Source organism: Populus alba, chromosome 17 (assembly GCF_005239225.2).
Source record: "Populus alba chromosome 17, ASM523922v2, whole genome shotgun sequence".
Classification (NCBI taxonomy): Eukaryota; Viridiplantae; Streptophyta; class Magnoliopsida; order Malpighiales; family Salicaceae; genus Populus; species Populus alba.
This window is the reverse complement of record NC_133300.1, coordinates 19,441,079-19,459,341: the sequence shown is the minus strand read 5'-3', so window position 1 is coordinate 19,459,341 and position 18,263 is coordinate 19,441,079. Positions and strand designations below refer to the sequence as shown.

At 33.5% G+C, this 18,263-nt stretch overlaps 1 protein-coding gene across 4 annotated transcripts; it reads left to right on the top strand.

Moving 5' to 3' along the window:
• The first annotated feature begins 5,230 nt into the window (after positions 1–5,230).
• Positions 5,231–14,633, top strand: LOC118031763 (SUPPRESSOR OF ABI3-5). Of its 4 annotated transcripts, none has more exons than XR_012168440.1 (16): positions 5,231–5,482; positions 6,271–6,386; positions 6,598–6,638; positions 6,903–7,620; positions 7,715–7,786; positions 7,883–7,975; positions 8,054–8,133; positions 8,441–8,579; positions 9,010–9,097; positions 9,189–9,280; positions 9,371–9,439; positions 10,013–10,186; positions 11,054–11,246; positions 12,365–13,285; positions 13,408–13,702; positions 14,106–14,247. XR_012168440.1 is itself a non-coding variant. In XM_035036254.2 (16 exons), the coding sequence occupies exons 2-16, from the start codon at positions 6,339–6,341 to the stop codon at positions 14,280–14,282; spliced, it is 3,081 nt and encodes a 1,026-aa protein (XP_034892145.1). In that variant the 5' UTR covers positions 5,247–5,482; positions 6,271–6,338; the 3' UTR covers positions 14,283–14,633. The 4 variants fall into 4 exon arrangements, 3 of the variants coding, with proteins under 3 accessions (XP_034892145.1, XP_034892146.1, XP_034892144.1); XM_035036254.2 differs by having other exon boundaries at positions 5,247–5,482; positions 6,906–7,620; positions 13,524–13,702; positions 14,106–14,633; XM_035036255.2 differs by having other exon boundaries at positions 5,247–5,482; positions 8,444–8,579; positions 13,524–13,702; positions 14,106–14,633.
• The last annotated feature ends 3,630 nt before the right edge of the window (positions 14,634–18,263 follow it).

Below are 18,263 nucleotides of genomic sequence, written 5' to 3'. Positions count from 1 at the left end.
ATTTCATTCTCATTCAACTTGTAAGATTTGATTATTTTAAAAACTTGAGAAAAATAAAATATAATAAGTTATTTTCCAGCTCATTTTCCATGACATGTGTTTTCCAGTAAAATACAAACATTAAAAATTTTTTTTTTCCAAAAATCTTTCCTGCAGAGAATGAATAGAAATTTTTATTTTTTGACAAATGTAATTAATATATAAAATTTTATTAAATCAAATGAATTGACTAGTCAAATTAAACTATTCAAATAAAATTAAATTGAATTATATTCAATCTCGCCAAATTTAGTAATAGTGATTTGATGTATAATGTTTTTTTTTTATTTAACTATGCAAAATAATTTCATATTGGCTTATATATCAACCAAGACATGTTTTTTTTTTTTCTTTTTATAATCTTAAAATCATATGATTTCCTAAATAGAATAACTTTATAAAATCTTATGATCATCCAATGTAACCTCGCCACCTCCTCTCCCCGTGTGTAACAACAATGATCACAACTCTATTATCTACACATACACTTAGTTTATGGCAAGTGGGAATGTCCAGACAAATAAATTAATTTCTACATCAAACAGCTGAGGTTGTGGCTAAGATCAAAAATTGATTTTAGGGGAGCTCTGTGGACTTTTAAAAGGGAAGACTTGTTGTGGGCTCATCGGTCTTGGTCGTCTTGGAGTATGGCTTACGGAGGAGGAAGAAATTGCTGCCATTTTTTCTGGTTATTTCCTAATTTGTTTTCATCTTCCAACCGGGACAAATTGATCATGAAATGAACTATATGCTGACTTGACCCCATGAAAAGGAGGACGACTTTTCTTTTTTCTTTTTTCTTTCATTAATTAGAAGCATTCTTTTCAAACATGTTTCACTTATCCGATTTGGGGGTTTGACTTGGTAAAAAGCTTGTATTATTAGGTTGTTGGATCAATTTTTATATCATCAAATCAATCTAAATTTATTTATTTTAATAAGATAATGCTTTTTATTTAAAAAACTTTTTTTTATTTTGGCCTGAGTTTAATTTGAATTTAATTAGATTAATTAAGTTACGGTTAACATGCTGATTCATTTCAATTTTCTGAGGTATTATCAAAATCAATTCAGATTAAAATTGCATTTGAAAATGCAGACCAACCCATATTTCTAACAAATTTATTTTTTATAAAAAAATTTAATTTTTTTAATATGTTTTGAATTATTTTAATACATTGATCTCTAAAATAATTTTTTTAAAATAAAAAAATAATTTTATTATTATCTTAAAAAATAATTTTAAAAATTAACTACAGTTAAACTCTAGATGAACCAAAAACTGAAATCGAGTAAACTCCCATGTTATGTTGACGCGCTTTTTTCATGGTTTTGAGTGTTGTTTTGTTGCGAAGTGTGCTCGACGAGGTTGCTGATACAAGTTCTATTGATCATACTTTTATAACCTAATCCTAAAACTTAAAAGCCCTGAATCGTGTGCTCGTCTTCAACCCATCAGGGCTCTGCAATGGTGTTTTCAAAATTATTTCTAAGACTATTGCAAATAGACTTGAAACCATTAATTCTTCATGAGATTATTCATGTGCATGCCTTTATTCATGGCCGGTTAATTACTGATAAAACCACTGGGAATCAAGTTTATCTGGGTTAGTCTTGAAACTCTACTTTCTCCTATTCTATCATCATTAATGGCGAGCCTGGTCAACCCGTCTTCTCCAGGGTATCTTTATCTTTTTATATGCTATGTTCAGAAGGCCTCCTTCGAAAAGTAGAAATGGAGGGTATCCATGGCTTGGTGCAAACGAACTGCTTTAGCACTCGCCTTTACTCCCAATTTCTGTGTAGATACACGCGCACCATTTTTTCCATCACACAAACTTATTTTCTACGCAAAGACACGACACCACGTTTTTACACAAATGCCATCGTCTCCACCAATGGTGCATGCCACCGTGGTTAACCAGTAGATTATCAGCTCCACAATTAATGTTCATCGCCTATTTCTCTGCTAATTGTATGTCTAAAGACATATAATAGTCACCACGCAAAATGGAGGAGAGATGGAGGCCACACAACCACACAGACAGAGACACACAAATCAGATTCTAGAGTCACAAAGGCATAAGAACCACACAGATACTCTTTCTCTAGAACCTCATTTGATTTTTCTTCCAATTCATTATTCTCTCTACATCTCCTGATTTAAGCGATGAAGTTTCAAAAATTCAACTAACCTAGGAATATAACTCAGATGTTAGATGATCGGTTAATTAATTAGTCATAACAATTATATCTATTTTTCCTAGTCAAGATAGTTAATAACTTATACTTGGTGCTTGGTAAACCAATGTAGCTTGTAACTAGTACCTATAAAATATCATTTTTAGTGAAGGTGAAGATTTTTTAATGCTTAAAAAAATGTATTTTTAGAGAGAGAAAATACAAGAATATTCTAAAGAAAAATGCTTTAAAAATATATATAAAATAGAGAATGAATATTGTGAATTTTTGTTCTGAAAGTCTAATGTTGTATTTATATCCATAAGTCTTGTCCATTTGTGAAGAGAATGGTTTGAAGTGTAATCTTATCCTGATAGCATTTAATGATAGATAAATATCCCTTATATTTATATTAATTTTTGATGGGAATATAGTGAGTTTTTGAAGGATTTTTATATACCTAGAAGGTGTAAGGAGATTAAGGTCCAAGATGTCAGATATAACCAAGTCCATGGAAGCTGAGTTCTTCTCCGATGATAGACCTAGGGGAGGTTAGGTCATTCTCTTAGGGCGTGCCAAGGAAATATGATTGTTACCTTAGACTCGATTGATTGTCAAGTCTAAGTAACTTGAGTCTGACAGGTTTATCAGACCCATGTTGTCTTGGACATGGCTAACAATTAGGTCTAAGTTCCCTGAGTTTGACTTGTTTGCCAGATACACGGTACTTTAAACTTAGCTAATTGCTAAATTAAAATACTTTGGGTCTAGCATATTTGCTAAATACACATTATCTTGGACTAGGCTAACTTTGAAGTCCAAGTGCGCAATGAAATTGACTGATTACCAAGTTCAAGTGCAATGAAATTAGTTGATTGCTAAGTCCAAATGTCTTGGGTATGACATGTTTATTATACCCACATTACCTCATTTTCTTGAACGTGTCTAAAAGGAATGATAACTCTGTTGGACGTTCTAAAGGAGGATGTGCATTCTCATGAACATACTAGTGACTTTGCACACTACCAAGCTCATTAATGTATAGGTGTGACTAACGCCAGATCTAGCGTGTTGGGGCTTGGCACACTACTAAATATAATTGCGATTGAGTTTGACTAGTGTTAGACCCATCGTTTCTAAAGCTTAGTACACTGTCAAGCTCCCACTCAGGGCATGCTCATTTCCGTAAGTGTGTCTAAATGAGAAGGGTGATAAGAGTTTTTTAAACTCGTTAAAATAAATTTATCACCATGTTTCCAGAGAAAATTGGTTTTCAAGAATAACTCAACACATGCATTCAATCAGAAAATCAATTTCTTATAAGTATTTTTAGGAGTTGATCAATAATCTTCTCTTTGCTGTGCTTAGACTGCGGAGGCATTGAGGATTATGAGAATGCATTGGCTCAAAGAATCAGCCTAGATAAATTGGAGTTCTTTTTTAGCCAAAATATGCAAACTTAGGTTCTCTTTAAACTATAAATAATTAAGGTAAATATTATCTATCATTTTAAAATCAATAAAAAGAAATCAAGGAATTGAACAACTCCATACCATCAAAAAATTGTTTCAATCATCTAATCAAAGAAGATGTTTTATTATTTATTCTATTCTATTTTTTTATGTATCTTGCTATATGAATATATAAACTCTACATGAGTTGAATGTAATTTATATATCAAATTATCAAGTCGTATACCTAGTTCTGCCAGCTTCTGTTTCTAACTTCTAATTGAACTCTGCTGTGATTTTGGAAATTAATCCTTGGTTCTCATTAGCCTCCCGAGACTCGATGCTTGAAGATTAGTGTTGATGCAGCAATAGGAGTTAATGCTGGCCTATGCCAAGATATGCTCTCTTTCGAGTTTAATGTTGTCCAGTATTCCCAAAAAAAAGATAAATGAAGAATGCAAAATATAATTAGGGATGAGGATGGGTGTTCACACTTGGATTTGAGTACCACTTGTGCTATGCTTGTGTTAGATAAAAATCCAAGTCTTTGGAGGAATCCTTTGTTAAAATGAATTTGTGAAAGACTAATTTATTATAATTTTTATTTAATTAAATAGATAGATTACGAGTTCGAACAAGATTGTTAAAGTTGTAATCTTTGTATCAATATATAAAAAATTTTAATAGTGTGAATTAATCAAGTTAGGTTTATTCGAACAATTACGTGTTCTATTTCCAATAATTAAATATAATGTATTCAATAAGTCTTAATAATAATATATGAAGAATCCAATATGATTTCATCTTCTAACAGCTGAAGTATTATGGTTATCAAAAGGTGCTATAGAGTTTGGATTATTCTAAAAATAAAAGAATAATTAAATTTAATTAACTTTTTACTAATAGAGAGATATACAAGAGATCAATAATAATAAAAAAAAATTTATAAGCATGTTTTTAAGTTTGATTCAGGAGTTATTTCATAGTATTCAAAAAAATAATTCAATATCATTTTATTTACAACAAAAGCTGAATTTATAGTTACAACTTCGTGAATGTCAAGTGATATGGTTGAAGAAAATTCTTGAAGAGTTTAATTTCAAGAGACAAGGTTTAAGGTAATTTTTTTTTCCGCTACAATAACTCAATAATTAAACTCTTTAAAGATTGGATAAAAGTAATCATATTGATTTGAAGTTTTACTTCTTAAAAGATCTTACAAGGGTAAGGCCATTAAAATTATTTATTGCAAAAGTGAAGAGCAAATAGTTGATATATTCATAAAGTTTTTCAAATTAGAATCGTATGTGAAGTTCAGCTTCATTATTTGGTACATGCATTCAAAAATATCTTGATTAGAAAAGTGTTCTTCATTGTTAAATTAAGTGTTAAAAATATCAATTTAAGAGAGGAATTGTTATATAAAAATCCTAGCTTAAGTAGGAATCTTTTATGAAAAAAAGATTTGTGTTAGAGTGATTTTTTAGAATCTTTATAATTAGATAATAAAATTTCAAGTTAGATTATGATAGTTAAAGAAAGATATAATTTTCTTATAAATATACATTAAGTACCAATGTAAGATAAATTTAAAAGAGTGAGAATTAATTAATAAAGCTTGGAGGCCGATTCAAATTATTCGATTTTTCTATACCTACCAATTTGAACTAAAAACTTTTAAATACCCAAGAAAATAAAAACCACACACTGATACGAGAACCGGACTTGGTACGAGAAAGAAGAAACGACGAGTCCCATCGTCGAAGAAGAAACATTTTTTTTCTGATCAAATCGCATCCACGGTTTGCCTGGTATGGACTGATCTTATTCAGCTTCAAAAATTACTATTTTTTTTTTTTTTTGCAATCTGAACTGTACTAGAGAGACACGCACATGTGTTTAGCTGATGGGTTTCTGTTATCTTAAGATTTTTTTTTATTGATACAGAGATTTTTGCAATGCAAGTTGACAGTTTTGAATTTCTTTAATTATGATGTTTAGCTGATCTGTCTGTGATAATCAATGACAAATAATGCTGCTTTCTCAATGTTTTGTTGTGTTTCGAGGGAGATTTTGGTGGTGATATGTACAATGTTTTTAAGATCGTTGCTTTTATATTTGTTGAGATGATTTTGGAGAAATGGCAAAATGGGTTTTGTTTGTTTCTTGGTTTTGTGTTGGAGTTTTGGTTTTTGTTTGAGGATTTTGTCTTTTTTGAATTTTGCAAAGTGAACTGTAATAGAAAGATTTTGAGACTTTTTTAGCTGATCACTATCTGTAATTCAAATTCAAGGAGTTTTTTTTTCTTTTATATTTGTTTTGTTTGTATAATTTTATTTGGTTGAATTTGGATGTGAGGTTTGGTTTCTGCTAATTAAGGATCATTGCTGTTATACTTGTTTTGTTGTTTTTGAGAGAATTTTGGAGGAATGGCCAAGCGGGTCATGGTTATATCATGGTTTGTGAAGTGGGTTTGATTTCATTGAAGATTTACGAAGGTCAAGGCTAATAAGAACTCGGTGTGTTGGGGGAATTATTGATTTAAGGTTGACTCATGGGTGTGACTGTTGTGTCTGTTTCATTTGTGCATATATTACAGGGAATAAAAGGAATTAGATCATTCAATCATCGAGAAAGAGCATTGCAGGGTGGTTTTGCATCTGAGAAATGGATCCTGGTCGCTATGGTCTTCAGCAAGGATGGGATAATAACAGCGTAATTGTGGTTTCCTCCTTAAAAATACTGATAAAAATGCAAGAATTTTTTAGGACTGTCCATTAGTTTTTGGGCATCATCTATCTCATCCTTAAAAGAAAAATAAGAGAAAGCTGTTGGGGGCAGTGAGGATGTGGAATGGGTTTGCCTAATCTTCTGCTACTTGATTGGTATTTGTTGCTGACATAAGCCTATTCTCTTGAATCCACAGGCTCTGGAGGGGTATGGTGCTGTCCATGAGCCTAACTACCGGTAAGTACTGCCTGATGCTTCCTGTCAGGGTATTCATGGTAAAACATTTTATTTGAAAATTTATGCAACATTTTCCTTTTTGAGTTTCATTGGTTATGATATTATTTCATGCAAGACCTTTCAAAAGCCTCTTATGCTTAGATATTTTCTAATTGTCTGCTTTGTTGTGGTTGCTGTAATCTTATTGTCGTTTATTTCTTTTTCAAGCTTTGGCTCATGATGTTATTTTCATGTCTATTCTTCCATTGAATTATTTTATTTTAGCAGGGTTGGTGGTTCATATAATAATAGGAGGTTTATCAATGACCGGTATTCAAGGGATAATGTCTACCCAAGAAATGCCTTCCACAGGGACATTCTAGAGAGGGAGAATTACCCCCCTCCTGCTGTTGATGTTTGGCCCCAATCGAGAAGGAGAAGTTATGAAGAAGAATACCCCATCGAGAAGGAGTCTAGGAGACATGAGAGACCATACTTTGATTCTTATCATGATATGGATGCTGTTCATGATCGGGATGGCTACCATAGCATCGACAGCTACCGTGATCATAAATTTGACAGGGCTTCTAGGTTTGGGGAACATGACCGTGATGATTATGCATATGATGATTATGACTATAAGTCACATACTTCCTATCAGAAACGGGGGGATAGCCATGAGAGGGATTATGAATATGGTCGCCTTAGTTATGATTCTGATTATGAAAGAGGCAGCAGGAGAGATGGCAATTGGAGGAGGCGTGAATCCCATGATCGAGAATGTGATAAGAGAGCTTTGATTCAGGGAAAATCTCAGAGTCCACATAGATGGCATGAACGATCTCGGTCTTGTGGATATGATGATCGTCCTAGATCTAGGTCCCCTCGAAGTCGAAGTCATAGCCGAAGTCAACGGGAGGACAGCTATGATGATGGCAGACATGAGAGGAATGAAAGGAGGAGGGACCGTGAAGACAAGCGTCACCCTGGTCATTATGACATGGTATGTTTTGTACAGTCTTCATGATTATTGTTTTTTACTGCCTGGTTTCATCTGTGTTGAGTGACTGGGCTTTAACAAGACCTGTCTCCCATAGGCTCCATCTGCAACTGTTGTTGTGAAAGGTCTCTCACAGAAGACGACTGATGAAGATCTTTACCAGATACTTGTAATGCTTCACTTTGCATTCTTTATCTGAAACTGTTGATTTTCCTCATTAGATATTTTCCTAACATTTAATTGCTTTTTTTTTTTGCGCCATCAGGCTGAGTGGGGGCCACTTCGCCATGTTCGTGTGATCAAAGAGAGGAATTCTGGCATCTCCCGTGGATTTGCCTTTATTGATTTTCCTTCTGTGGTATCTGTCCACCTCATCTGACAATGTTGCATCTGCTTTCATGAATGGCATTCAAGTATTGTTTTTGTTCTGAAACAGGGAGCAGCATGTGCAATGATGGATAGGATTGGGGATGATGGTCTTGTTGTTGATGGCAGAAAGCTTTTCTTTGAGTACAGGTATTTCTCTTTCCTCACAACCATGATTGTGGTACCATTATAATCAATTGTGATTTTTTATTCCATGCTAGTATCTGTGTACATTGAGCTAGTATGTTTGGTCTCACATACTGGTGAAATCCAGATAAATTCTTACTTTGGCTGTCACTGGCTTCCTTAAAACTTTTCTCCATCAATAACTGACTGATTGTAGCATTTTTTGATGAAAAGGCTATGCTAATGCCTTTGTACATATATATGGTGGCCCTGTGGTTTATTTTTGGCTTCAAGCATAACCATTATCACTTTGGATTCTGTTTTCTTTCAGCAGTAAGCCAACTGGGGGGGTAGGTGGGCCTTTTGGTCAAGATAAATCTGGTCAGCACAGAAAAATCACTGTGCCATCTGATTGGATGTGCACCATTTGTGGCTGTATCAATTTTGCAAGGCGTACATCCTGCTTTCAGGTTTTTTTTCCACCTTTTTTCCATTTGATTTTTGATAAGTTGAGAGATTATAAAGTTCTATGAATACACAATCCACTGGCTATTAGTTTCATTTGTAAGCACTATTACAGCAAGAACAATGCCCCTCAGGTGCTGAGCATGCATGTGAAGTGTTGAAATGACAAACATTATTATTTCTTGTGCTGTTTTGGAGGTTAACATGTATGTTGGAAGTCACATTGGCAGCTTTGACATGCTGCTACTTTTTGGTTTGCCTTAGTTAAATAGTGTGGACTTGTAGTTCTTTTCTGTAGAGTTTTTGATCAATGATTTTTCAGCAAATGGAAAAGAAAAAAAATTACCCAGGTATACTAGTGGATTCTATAATGGTTTAAGAAATAAGATCCATGAGAACAGATCATTGAATGGCTGCTTTTATTCTATGTTGCAGTGCAATGAGCCACGAGCTGATGATGCACCACCAGCAGATATAGCTTTATCAAATCCACCATCCTTAGGAAAGAAAGGGTTTGAGGCAGGTTGGTTTGATATGTTACTTTTTTCCTGACTAGTTTTAATACACACACACACACACACACAACTATACCTTGCTAATTTCAACTTTATCAGGTCCAACTCATGTTTTGGTAGTTCGTGGATTGGATGAAAATGCGGATGAGGAGATGCTTCGCTATGAATTTTCCAAACATGCTCCAATAAAGGTACAAAATGCTATAAAATTCAATTGGTTTTATTAGAGAATTTCTCCCTTTTCAGGAATCTTCAGATTTTTAATTGATCTTAATTTTCAGGATCTTCGACTGGTTAGAGATAAGTTTACTCATGTTTCAAGGGGATTTGCGTTTGTACATTTCCATTCGGTAAATCAATGTCATTGGTGATTGGATTTATTGACTATTTTATTCCTCTTATTTTGCTTTCCAATTTTTCTTAGTCCAAGTAATCTTTGATGGTTGTTGTGCAATTCAAATGATGAAGTACAAATTTGTTATAAACAATACATAATGACATATACATGTAAGCTTTATTAGGAGTTTTGTAAACTTATTAACAATGATTCAGAAGTATCTTGTAATAAAACTATGGAAATTATACAGCAAACTGTGATTTGGTGATGCTGTTTTTTTTTCCACCTTCCAGTCAAGGCTATCAAAATTAACCAAATTTAGTGGTACCATGGAGACTCTCAAAATTTGTATGTTGCTGATATCAACAGCTTAGCTACATAATGAATTCCCCTTTCAAGCACTTTATGCTCCTTCAAGCTTTTCTTTTTGAAAATTTAGCTGTTTGGCCTTTGTTCCCTGCAAGACCCCTGTTCTCCTTATGGAGGATTTTATTTGCTCTTTATAGAATTAGAGAAGCAATAGAAAAGAGTTGCATGAAGAAATAATAGATGCACTCTTTGTAATAATATGGTTCTTGTCTTGTAGGTTGAGGATGCTACTAAAGCCCTTGATGCGACCAATGGAACCACTCTTGAGAAGAATGGGCTGATCTTACGAGTGGCTTATGCAAAGAGCATTCTTGGCCCAGGGGCATCAGGACCGTCACAGTCAAGCAGCTTAGCAGCAGCTGCAATTGAGGCAGCGGCATTTTCCCAACAGGTATTTCATGGAACCTTTCCTTCAATTATTGCAACTTCTTTTTGGTTAAGAACTTTAATTATTGACATACTTTCAGACTTAAGAATTTGAAGGAGCAGGGAAAATCCACTCTTTTTTTTAGCAAGAAAATCTACACTGTCCGTAAACTACTTTGATATTCTGTTATTTGAAGTCACTGAAAGCTTTTTGTGAAGTGATTGTTGGTGGGAAAGTAGGAGAAAGTTGACATTTCTCGTGTTTTGTACCTTAGAAATGTAACAGATACCCCAAAGACAAGGGCCTCACTCTTCTTGGAGAAATGGTTTTGTAAAGTGAATGTTGATGAACAGAACAGAGGAAAATGATATTCTGATATGATACATCCATTTCATACCTCAGATTAACCAGTTTAGGCATTTTTTTTTTTAATCTTTGAGGCCATAGGCATTTCTTTTGATCGAAGAATAAATCTCAGTCAGATTATCAACATGTAATTTGTCATGGCAATCAGGCGTTGACAAGGAATCCACTCCATGAACTTCAGATAAATGTGGTTGGGTGTTTGTCAAGGTCCTACTTCCACCTTAATGGATTTGTGCTCAAACCTTTTGATGTTGATCTTAATGTGATTTCATTCATGCATTAGACAGTGCAGGTTTTGGTATGGTTTGTTGAATGGAGAAATACCTCCTAAGGATTCTTTTCTTGTCCCTACCAATTTTATTTGTCACTTGGAATATTACTAACTATAACTTGATATTGTTATATTTTTAGTTGCATTACTACCACCCTTTATCTTAATTCCATGTGCTTCCTTTGTGGCTTATGAATATGCTGATTTTATACATGATGATTGAATTTTTAAAATTTTATCTTTTCATATTCTAGTATGATGCTGTTGGATGGGCACCCAAGGAATATAACCCAGATGACAATCAATCTGCTGGTGGGCAGGAGCAAGCCGGTGGGGAGATTACAGTTCAAAAGGATGGTTCTGCACCACAATCTGGTTTTGTGTGGGATGAAGCATCTGGTTATTACTATGATGCTGCTTCGGGCTTCTACTTTGATGGAAATACAGGTTCCTTCTACATTTCTTGTTTGGTTTGTTTCAAGTGGAAGTGAAAGATAACATTTTGTACATGTTGTGGATCTGAGCTGTTGTTACAATGCATGTATTCAGTTGTAATTTGATCTAGGTCTCAATTACATGATGACATGTTTATAATCCTTGTCTTTATGTTAAAAGAATTCCTGGAAAGGCAATGTTTTCATTTTTTTAGTATAATTGGATAGGTAGTTGGCATGTTTCACTCATTGTAAATGCTTTGTTACAGGTTCTCTCTGGTACAAGCTGACATATATTTCATCTATGAAGTATTATAAATATATATTTTCATTTTATACCTACGAACAAGTTTTATCTGATGATACAGTTATATAGAGAAAGAGGTGGGAACAACATTCCTGTGTGGAACTTGGAAATCACGTTCATGGTTAACTGTCTTTCTGGGCATTTCAGCCTTTTTGGTAATTCAAAAGTAACAAGTTATAAGTGAGTCTCTGAGATTGTGAGAGAAAATGTACATAGCACTTCCTGCAGATCTTGCACAAGTGCTTACCATGAAGAATACTTTGGGAACAGATGGCCTGCTTTTCTGTTGTGTTATTATTGTTATAGTTAGTGGAGGCTTTTGACTTTTATTTTAATCTGGGAGCTTGAAGTCCGTTACCACTTCTAATAACTGCTTAATGACTATTTGTATACTTTGTGAATAATGTATTAGGAAAATTATGCATGTGAGTTTTAGGAAAAAGAATAAGGTATCTAGTTCTCTGCATATATGGTGCATGTGCTTGTAATTTACTCTGTTGCCTTCCTTGAATTGACTGGAGTTGCTTATCTGTAAGCCTGTGTTTACTCTCATGGCTCTCAATTGTGCAATCCATAACTTCATCACTTAAATTTCTCTTAGGAATCATTTTGATCCTCCGCTTTTATTTTTCTTAAGATTCAATTTTTGCTTGTTTCCTTGGAAAAGTTAGGGATTTGGCAATATGCACATGGACCAAGAACTTTTGAACTTAGAATAGTTGTAACTAGCATCCGACATGTGTCATCTTTAGAGCTTAATCTAAAATCATAATTCCTTTTCAAGTTGGTTCTTTGATTGTGTGATATGCTCCTGTTCTGTGCAGGTCTTTATTATGATGGCAATCAAGGGGTTTGGTACTCTTATGACCAGCAAACTCAGCAGTACATCCCTTTCACAGATAACAATGACAATAAAGCATCTAGTAATCAGTCTGAGAATTCCAAGTCATCTGACGGTTCCAGTAACAGAAAAGTAGTAATTTCTGCTCCAGCTGCTACAATTACATCCACAGAGAAGGCTGCCTCCTTACCTGATGCTGTCCAGGCTGCTGCTTCAGCAGCATTAGCTGCAGAGAAAAAAGAGAAGGAGAAAGCAAAAGAGATAAAACTTGCTTCAAAGAGCAGTATTTTGGCTAACAAGAAGAAAATGAACAATGTATTAACAATGTGGAAGCAAAGGAGTCATGAAGGACAGACTACCCGTGTGGCCCTTGATGATAGTCATCCATCTACTCCAGCTGATGACAGGTCGTTTTCAGCTGGGCAATCCACAAAGAAGAGCTCTATGTCCAGTTCAGGAGTAGTCACAACTCCATCTGCCCAAACTAATGGTTTGGAGTCTTCAGTCAAGCCAAGACCTGTGAGCAACAGCACAGGAGGGACTTTGATGGGGGTTATAAGGGGTTCTGGACGAGGTGTTGTGAAGTCTGATACTTCATATTCTGGACCATCTGCTGGTGTTTCTACATCCAATGCTGCTGTACCTCTAACCATGCCAGGTTCATCAACAAATGCAGATACATCTTCAGTTGCAACTCCTTTTAGGACAGATGTATCTGCATTGGGCTCTTACACACCACCTGTGGCTGCTGGGAGTGGCAAGAGGAGATTTTCTGAAATGCCTCTACCTTCTGCTTCTACTCACAAGGAGCAACCACAAAATTCCTACAGGGATCGTGCAGCTGAAAGGAGGAGCTTGTATGGTTCTTCTTCTGTTGGAGACGATCTGCCTGATGCGGATCCACGTAAGCTTTAACAATATGTTTTTCAGTATACCTTTATTCTATTTTTACAAGGTCATATTTTGTTAGGTAAATTGAACTTGGTGCCTTTTACATCTGCCTGTTAACCCCTGGATGTCTATCAGATCTTAGTTTTCCCAAACTTCTCAGTGATTCGAGTGAATGGGTTCCCATGTTTTACTTCATAGAAATATTAACTTGTGAGGAATCCTTTGTGTTTGCCATTCATGATCTCTTAAAGATCGGGATTCTGCATTCAAAAGGAGTACTTTGGATCCAATGCCTTTCCCCCCTGGTGTTGGAGGAGGACGTGTGATTGGAGATGCTCAGAGTTATGAGGTGATTACAGCAGACAGGGCACTTGGCGAGAGCAATGTAGGCAATCGAATGCTTCGCAATATGGGCTGGCAAGAAGGCTCGGTATCATTTTCTTCTCTTGCACTTGTAGTTTTAACTGTGCTAATTTATGGTCCACTGTTCATAGCTATGCTGATTATCCTTTTGAAATGGGTTCGTGGCTAGTAAATCATCAGTTACTGCCGATAACCATGCTGATTATCCTTCTGAAATGGGTTTTAGTTAGTACAGCCCTTTCTTTTGTCTAAAAAATGCTCTAAAAAACTTCATATATCATTAGAGTTTTGCTAATATATGAAATAATTACTTCAATGGATGTTCCTCTCATCTCTTTTCTGTTACATGCTTGTGCTAGAGTCCAATCGTATATACTGGTGATCAATGCTTTTGCAGTAATCATGCTACTAGATTCTAACTCGTATCCATTGTGGGGATTGTCTTCTCTGGTTTTTGTTATGAATTGCAGGGACTGGGGAAGGATGGCGGTGGAATGATTGAACCAGTTCAAGCACAAGCCATAGATAGGAGAGCTGGACTTGGGAGTCAGCAGAAGAAGTTGGATCCTAGTCTTGAGGTGCAGGCTGGGGATAGTTACAAAACACTGATTCAAAAGAAGGCTCTTGCTAGGTTCCGGGAGATGTAGATTAGGGCTTAAGCTATGAGGCTGTGGTTGTAGATAAGGGCAATAAGCCATGGCGCTGAGGGTGGAAATGTGGTATTTTGGCGGGGCAAGACAGGTGCTTTTTAGTGATTTTCTGCAAACTCAAATCTCTTCTGCAATAGCCAGTCTTATGTAGATTTGTAAAAATTCATTCATGGAAGCTCCGGAATTTTGTCCAAATTGTTTCCTTTTCTTCCCCAATGACCAGAGTTGCAATCCTACTACACCTGCTGTCAAAGATGCTACAATATCAAATATCAACACGCCATTGTAATGACCAAGGGAAAAACCAGTGAAATGGATGAATAAAGTTTATGTTCAAGTTAAAAAGAATTTGTTGTGCGCTATTTCCCTTATTGAATTGACCTTTGTTAATGAATTGCTTTCAACAACAGGTTGCTATAATATGGGCAGAGTCCTCTGCAAAATGACTCCATTCGAATAATCACTTCTAGTTTGATAAAAGATATTGGAGGTTGTTGGCTGTAATCAACCTTAAGAATTAAGGTAGTGTTTGGAGAATGAAGAAATACACATGTTTTTAGTTTTGTGAAGGTAAAATTTATTTCAAAATTATTACAATCAATTAAATCAAACTCATTTTTGTACCTTTCTATTTAAGGTTTTGTGTTTGTTTTCATGGTTGGATAATGTTTTTGCAAAAAATTAATTTTTCTTTGTTTTAAATTAATCTTTTAGGGATGTTTTTAAATTATTTTAATGTGTTTGATATAAAAAAATAATAAAATATTATATTGATGCATTTCTAAACGAAATATATTTTAAAAAATAATTGTCAATATAATGCCAAACATTCTTATAAGATATTATCCAAACGCAACTTAAAAGATTATAAGACATTGTTTTTACAACGTGCTTGAAACCATGTTTTTTAAGAATTTAATTTTTTTTGTTTATTTTTTTTTTCAGATTGTTTTGATGTGCTGATATCAAAATGATTTAAATAATAATAATAAAATATTATTTTAATATATTTTTGAGCAAAAAATACTTTAAACCATAACCACCACCACACTTTTAAACACCCCCTAAATTATTATTTTTTGTTTTAGAATCGTTTTAATACGCGGAATGTAAAAAAATAAAATTTTTATTTTAATATATTTTTTAAGTAAAAAATAATTTAAACCACAATTACTATCATATATCCTGTACATTTCTAAATTGGATATTCACGGGATTTTTGGTTTTATTTATTTATTTATTATTTTTTCCCTATTACGGAAAATACGTGAATCTCTTCAGCCTTCAACAACTAGTCCTTCGTGGCTTAGTTTTCTAGATCAAGCAGCTATCAAGCGGTATTCACATTTTTACTTGCTTTTAAGATATATCGGTTTCAGGTATCTTCCTTGAAGGAAAAAATTAAAAAAAGGTTTTAGGGTTTGCAAAATTGAGTGCTCTTTGTCAGGCTTACAGTCTAAGATAACAAATAACAGTAAAGCCTACTACAACCAAGTAAACCATCTACAACATGCATGGCGTTTTGCATTGTGATTTTATTAATGACAACACTAAAGTCAACATGACAACATAGATATCATCTTCAAGAAAACTCACCTACTCGTTCGATGTACCAAACCTATAACTCACACAATTATCAGCAATTGCGTTAATTTTTTTTTTAAACAAATGACACTTAATAAAAAAAAAAAAACTTTTTTTGATTAATTCCAAGTAGAAACTCATCTACTTTGGATGATAGTTGACCATGTGATATCTGCTTAGAGTCTCTAGAACACAAGAATTTATAGCATGGAGACATGAAGCTATATATGTATATATTTTGTTTCTGTAGTATTTATCCTAGTTATGTAGTTTTTCTTGGTTCAATATATCTGCAGGCCATAGATTTTTTAAATTAATTTTTGTTTCTTTTTCGCCTCTTTTTGGTGTTTTAATATAATTTAGGTAAGCGAACATGCCTAACTTTCTTCATTTTCACATGTTTCCTGCATATTTAAATTAATGACCATTGAATAAATCGGCAGCTTACCAAACTAGTAACAAATGCAATTTATTGATTAGTAATCCATCCAAACTTATTGTAAATGTAATATACTTGGTCATTAATAGCCTATGATCTAAAGAGTAGAGGAGTAGCTGTGGTGGTCATGATCTCCATGTAAACTTGAAAGAGGTAAATGAAGCCTTCCCGTCAGTTTTTGATGATGTCTAGGGATGATAATTATACCTGTTTTTATTTATTTGAATAAAAACGAGCATGAAAGGATTTTTATCTTTATAAAATCATGTAAAAATACTCGACTTGTTAAGTATGGAAGGGTCATTAATTCTATGACTCGATGATCTCTATATCAGAATTTATATATATTAATAATTTATTATGTTTATAATTCCTAAATTTACACTAAAATAATTTATATAATTTTTTTTAAAAATATTTTTAAAAAAAACATTGATATGAATATTGAGGTTTTTAAGGAAGCTATCGCCTACTGCTTATAGCTTAATTAAATTGCATAGTAATTGTCGTTGTTGTTTTGGTCGAATTGTTGCCGTCGTGTGGTTATAATAGCTTAATCAAAAAGTCGTCTTTCCACGATTTAGAAAGTTTTAGGAGCATGATAGTTGTTTCTTTTCAAATAACTTTTCATACTAAAATATATGTCAATGATATTTTTTTATTTTTTTAAAATTATTTTTAACATCAGTACATCAAAACAATCCAAAATATACAAACCGTATTAAATTTTAGAAAAACAAAATTTAAATTTTGTGGGGACGCGGTTTGCACCGCGTTACCAAACGCCCTCTTAAATGTGTAGCTGGATTGATAGGACAAGGTTCCGAGAAAACTCTCGTCTTAACCATAGTTATTAAACCCGGTTCGAAATTGACCCAGCCAATAAGCTAGGTTTCAAGTTTCATGGATCAACCCAAAAAAATTAAAAATATATATATATTTAAAATTTTAATATTTCATATGAAAAAAATTAAAAAAAAAATCCATGTAAATATAGTCTATATATATTGTAATTAATGAAATTTAAAAGAATATTTTAAAAAGTTTTTTTTATCTTACATTGAAAATATATTATGTTATTTTTTTAAGTTGAAGTATTTAAACAAATTTTTTTTTTATCTCACATTGAAAAAAACATAAATTTTTTTTTTGGAATATATAGTATATATATTAATGAGTTTCAAATCCCACATTGAAAAAAACACACATATTTTTTTGAAATATAAAGTATATATACGAAAGAGCTTCAAATCTCACATTGAAAAGATATTATGTTATCCTTTTAAGTTGAAGTGTTTAAACCAAAAGGTTTTTTTATCCCACATCGAAAAAACATAATTTTTTTTTAGGAACATAGAGTATATATACTAATGGGTTTCAGATCGCACATTGAAAAAACATGATTTTTTTCTTGGAAACATAGAGCATATATACGAAACGGCTTTAAATCTTACATTGAAAAGATAACATGTTATCATTTAAGTTGAAGTATTTAAACCAAAATGTTTTTTATTCCATATTGAAAAAACATATTTTTTTTTCTTGGAAACATAGAGTATATATACTAATGTGTTTTCAAATCCTACATTTAAAAAATAACTTTTTTTTTTGGGAACATAGAGTATATATATTAAAGAGTTTCAAATCCCATATTGAAAAAATAAAATATATTTTTAATATTTATATAGTGAAGTTTAAAAAAATGTTAATAACCAACTAAAAAAATATGAAAAAAGAGGGGTATAGGAAAAAAATCACATTTAAAAAAAAAACACTTGGTTTATTCGGGTTCACTCGGGTCATGGGTCGACATGCTAGGTAGACTGGTTTCCAGGCTGTTGCCTCGGCTAATCTTTTACTAAACACGAACAGGTCCAGCATCGGGTTGATCATTGGATTCTGGGTCGACCCGCCGGGCCGGACCGAGTTTAATAATCAGGCTTTGAACTCATAAA

Bases quoted from the DNA above. Each gene is read 5' to 3' on its own strand.
- LOC118031763 (XM_035036253.2), top strand. From the start codon at position 6,339: ATGGATCCTGGTCGCTATGGTCTTCAGCAAGGATGGGATAATAACAGC. The intron at 7,787-7,882 runs GTAATGCTTCAC...TTGCGCCATCAG, and splicing joins AAGATCTTTACCAGATACTT to GCTGAGTGGGGGCCACTTCG. The intron at 8,580-9,009 runs GTTTTTTTTCCA...TCTATGTTGCAG, and splicing joins GGCGTACATCCTGCTTTCAG to TGCAATGAGCCACGAGCTGA.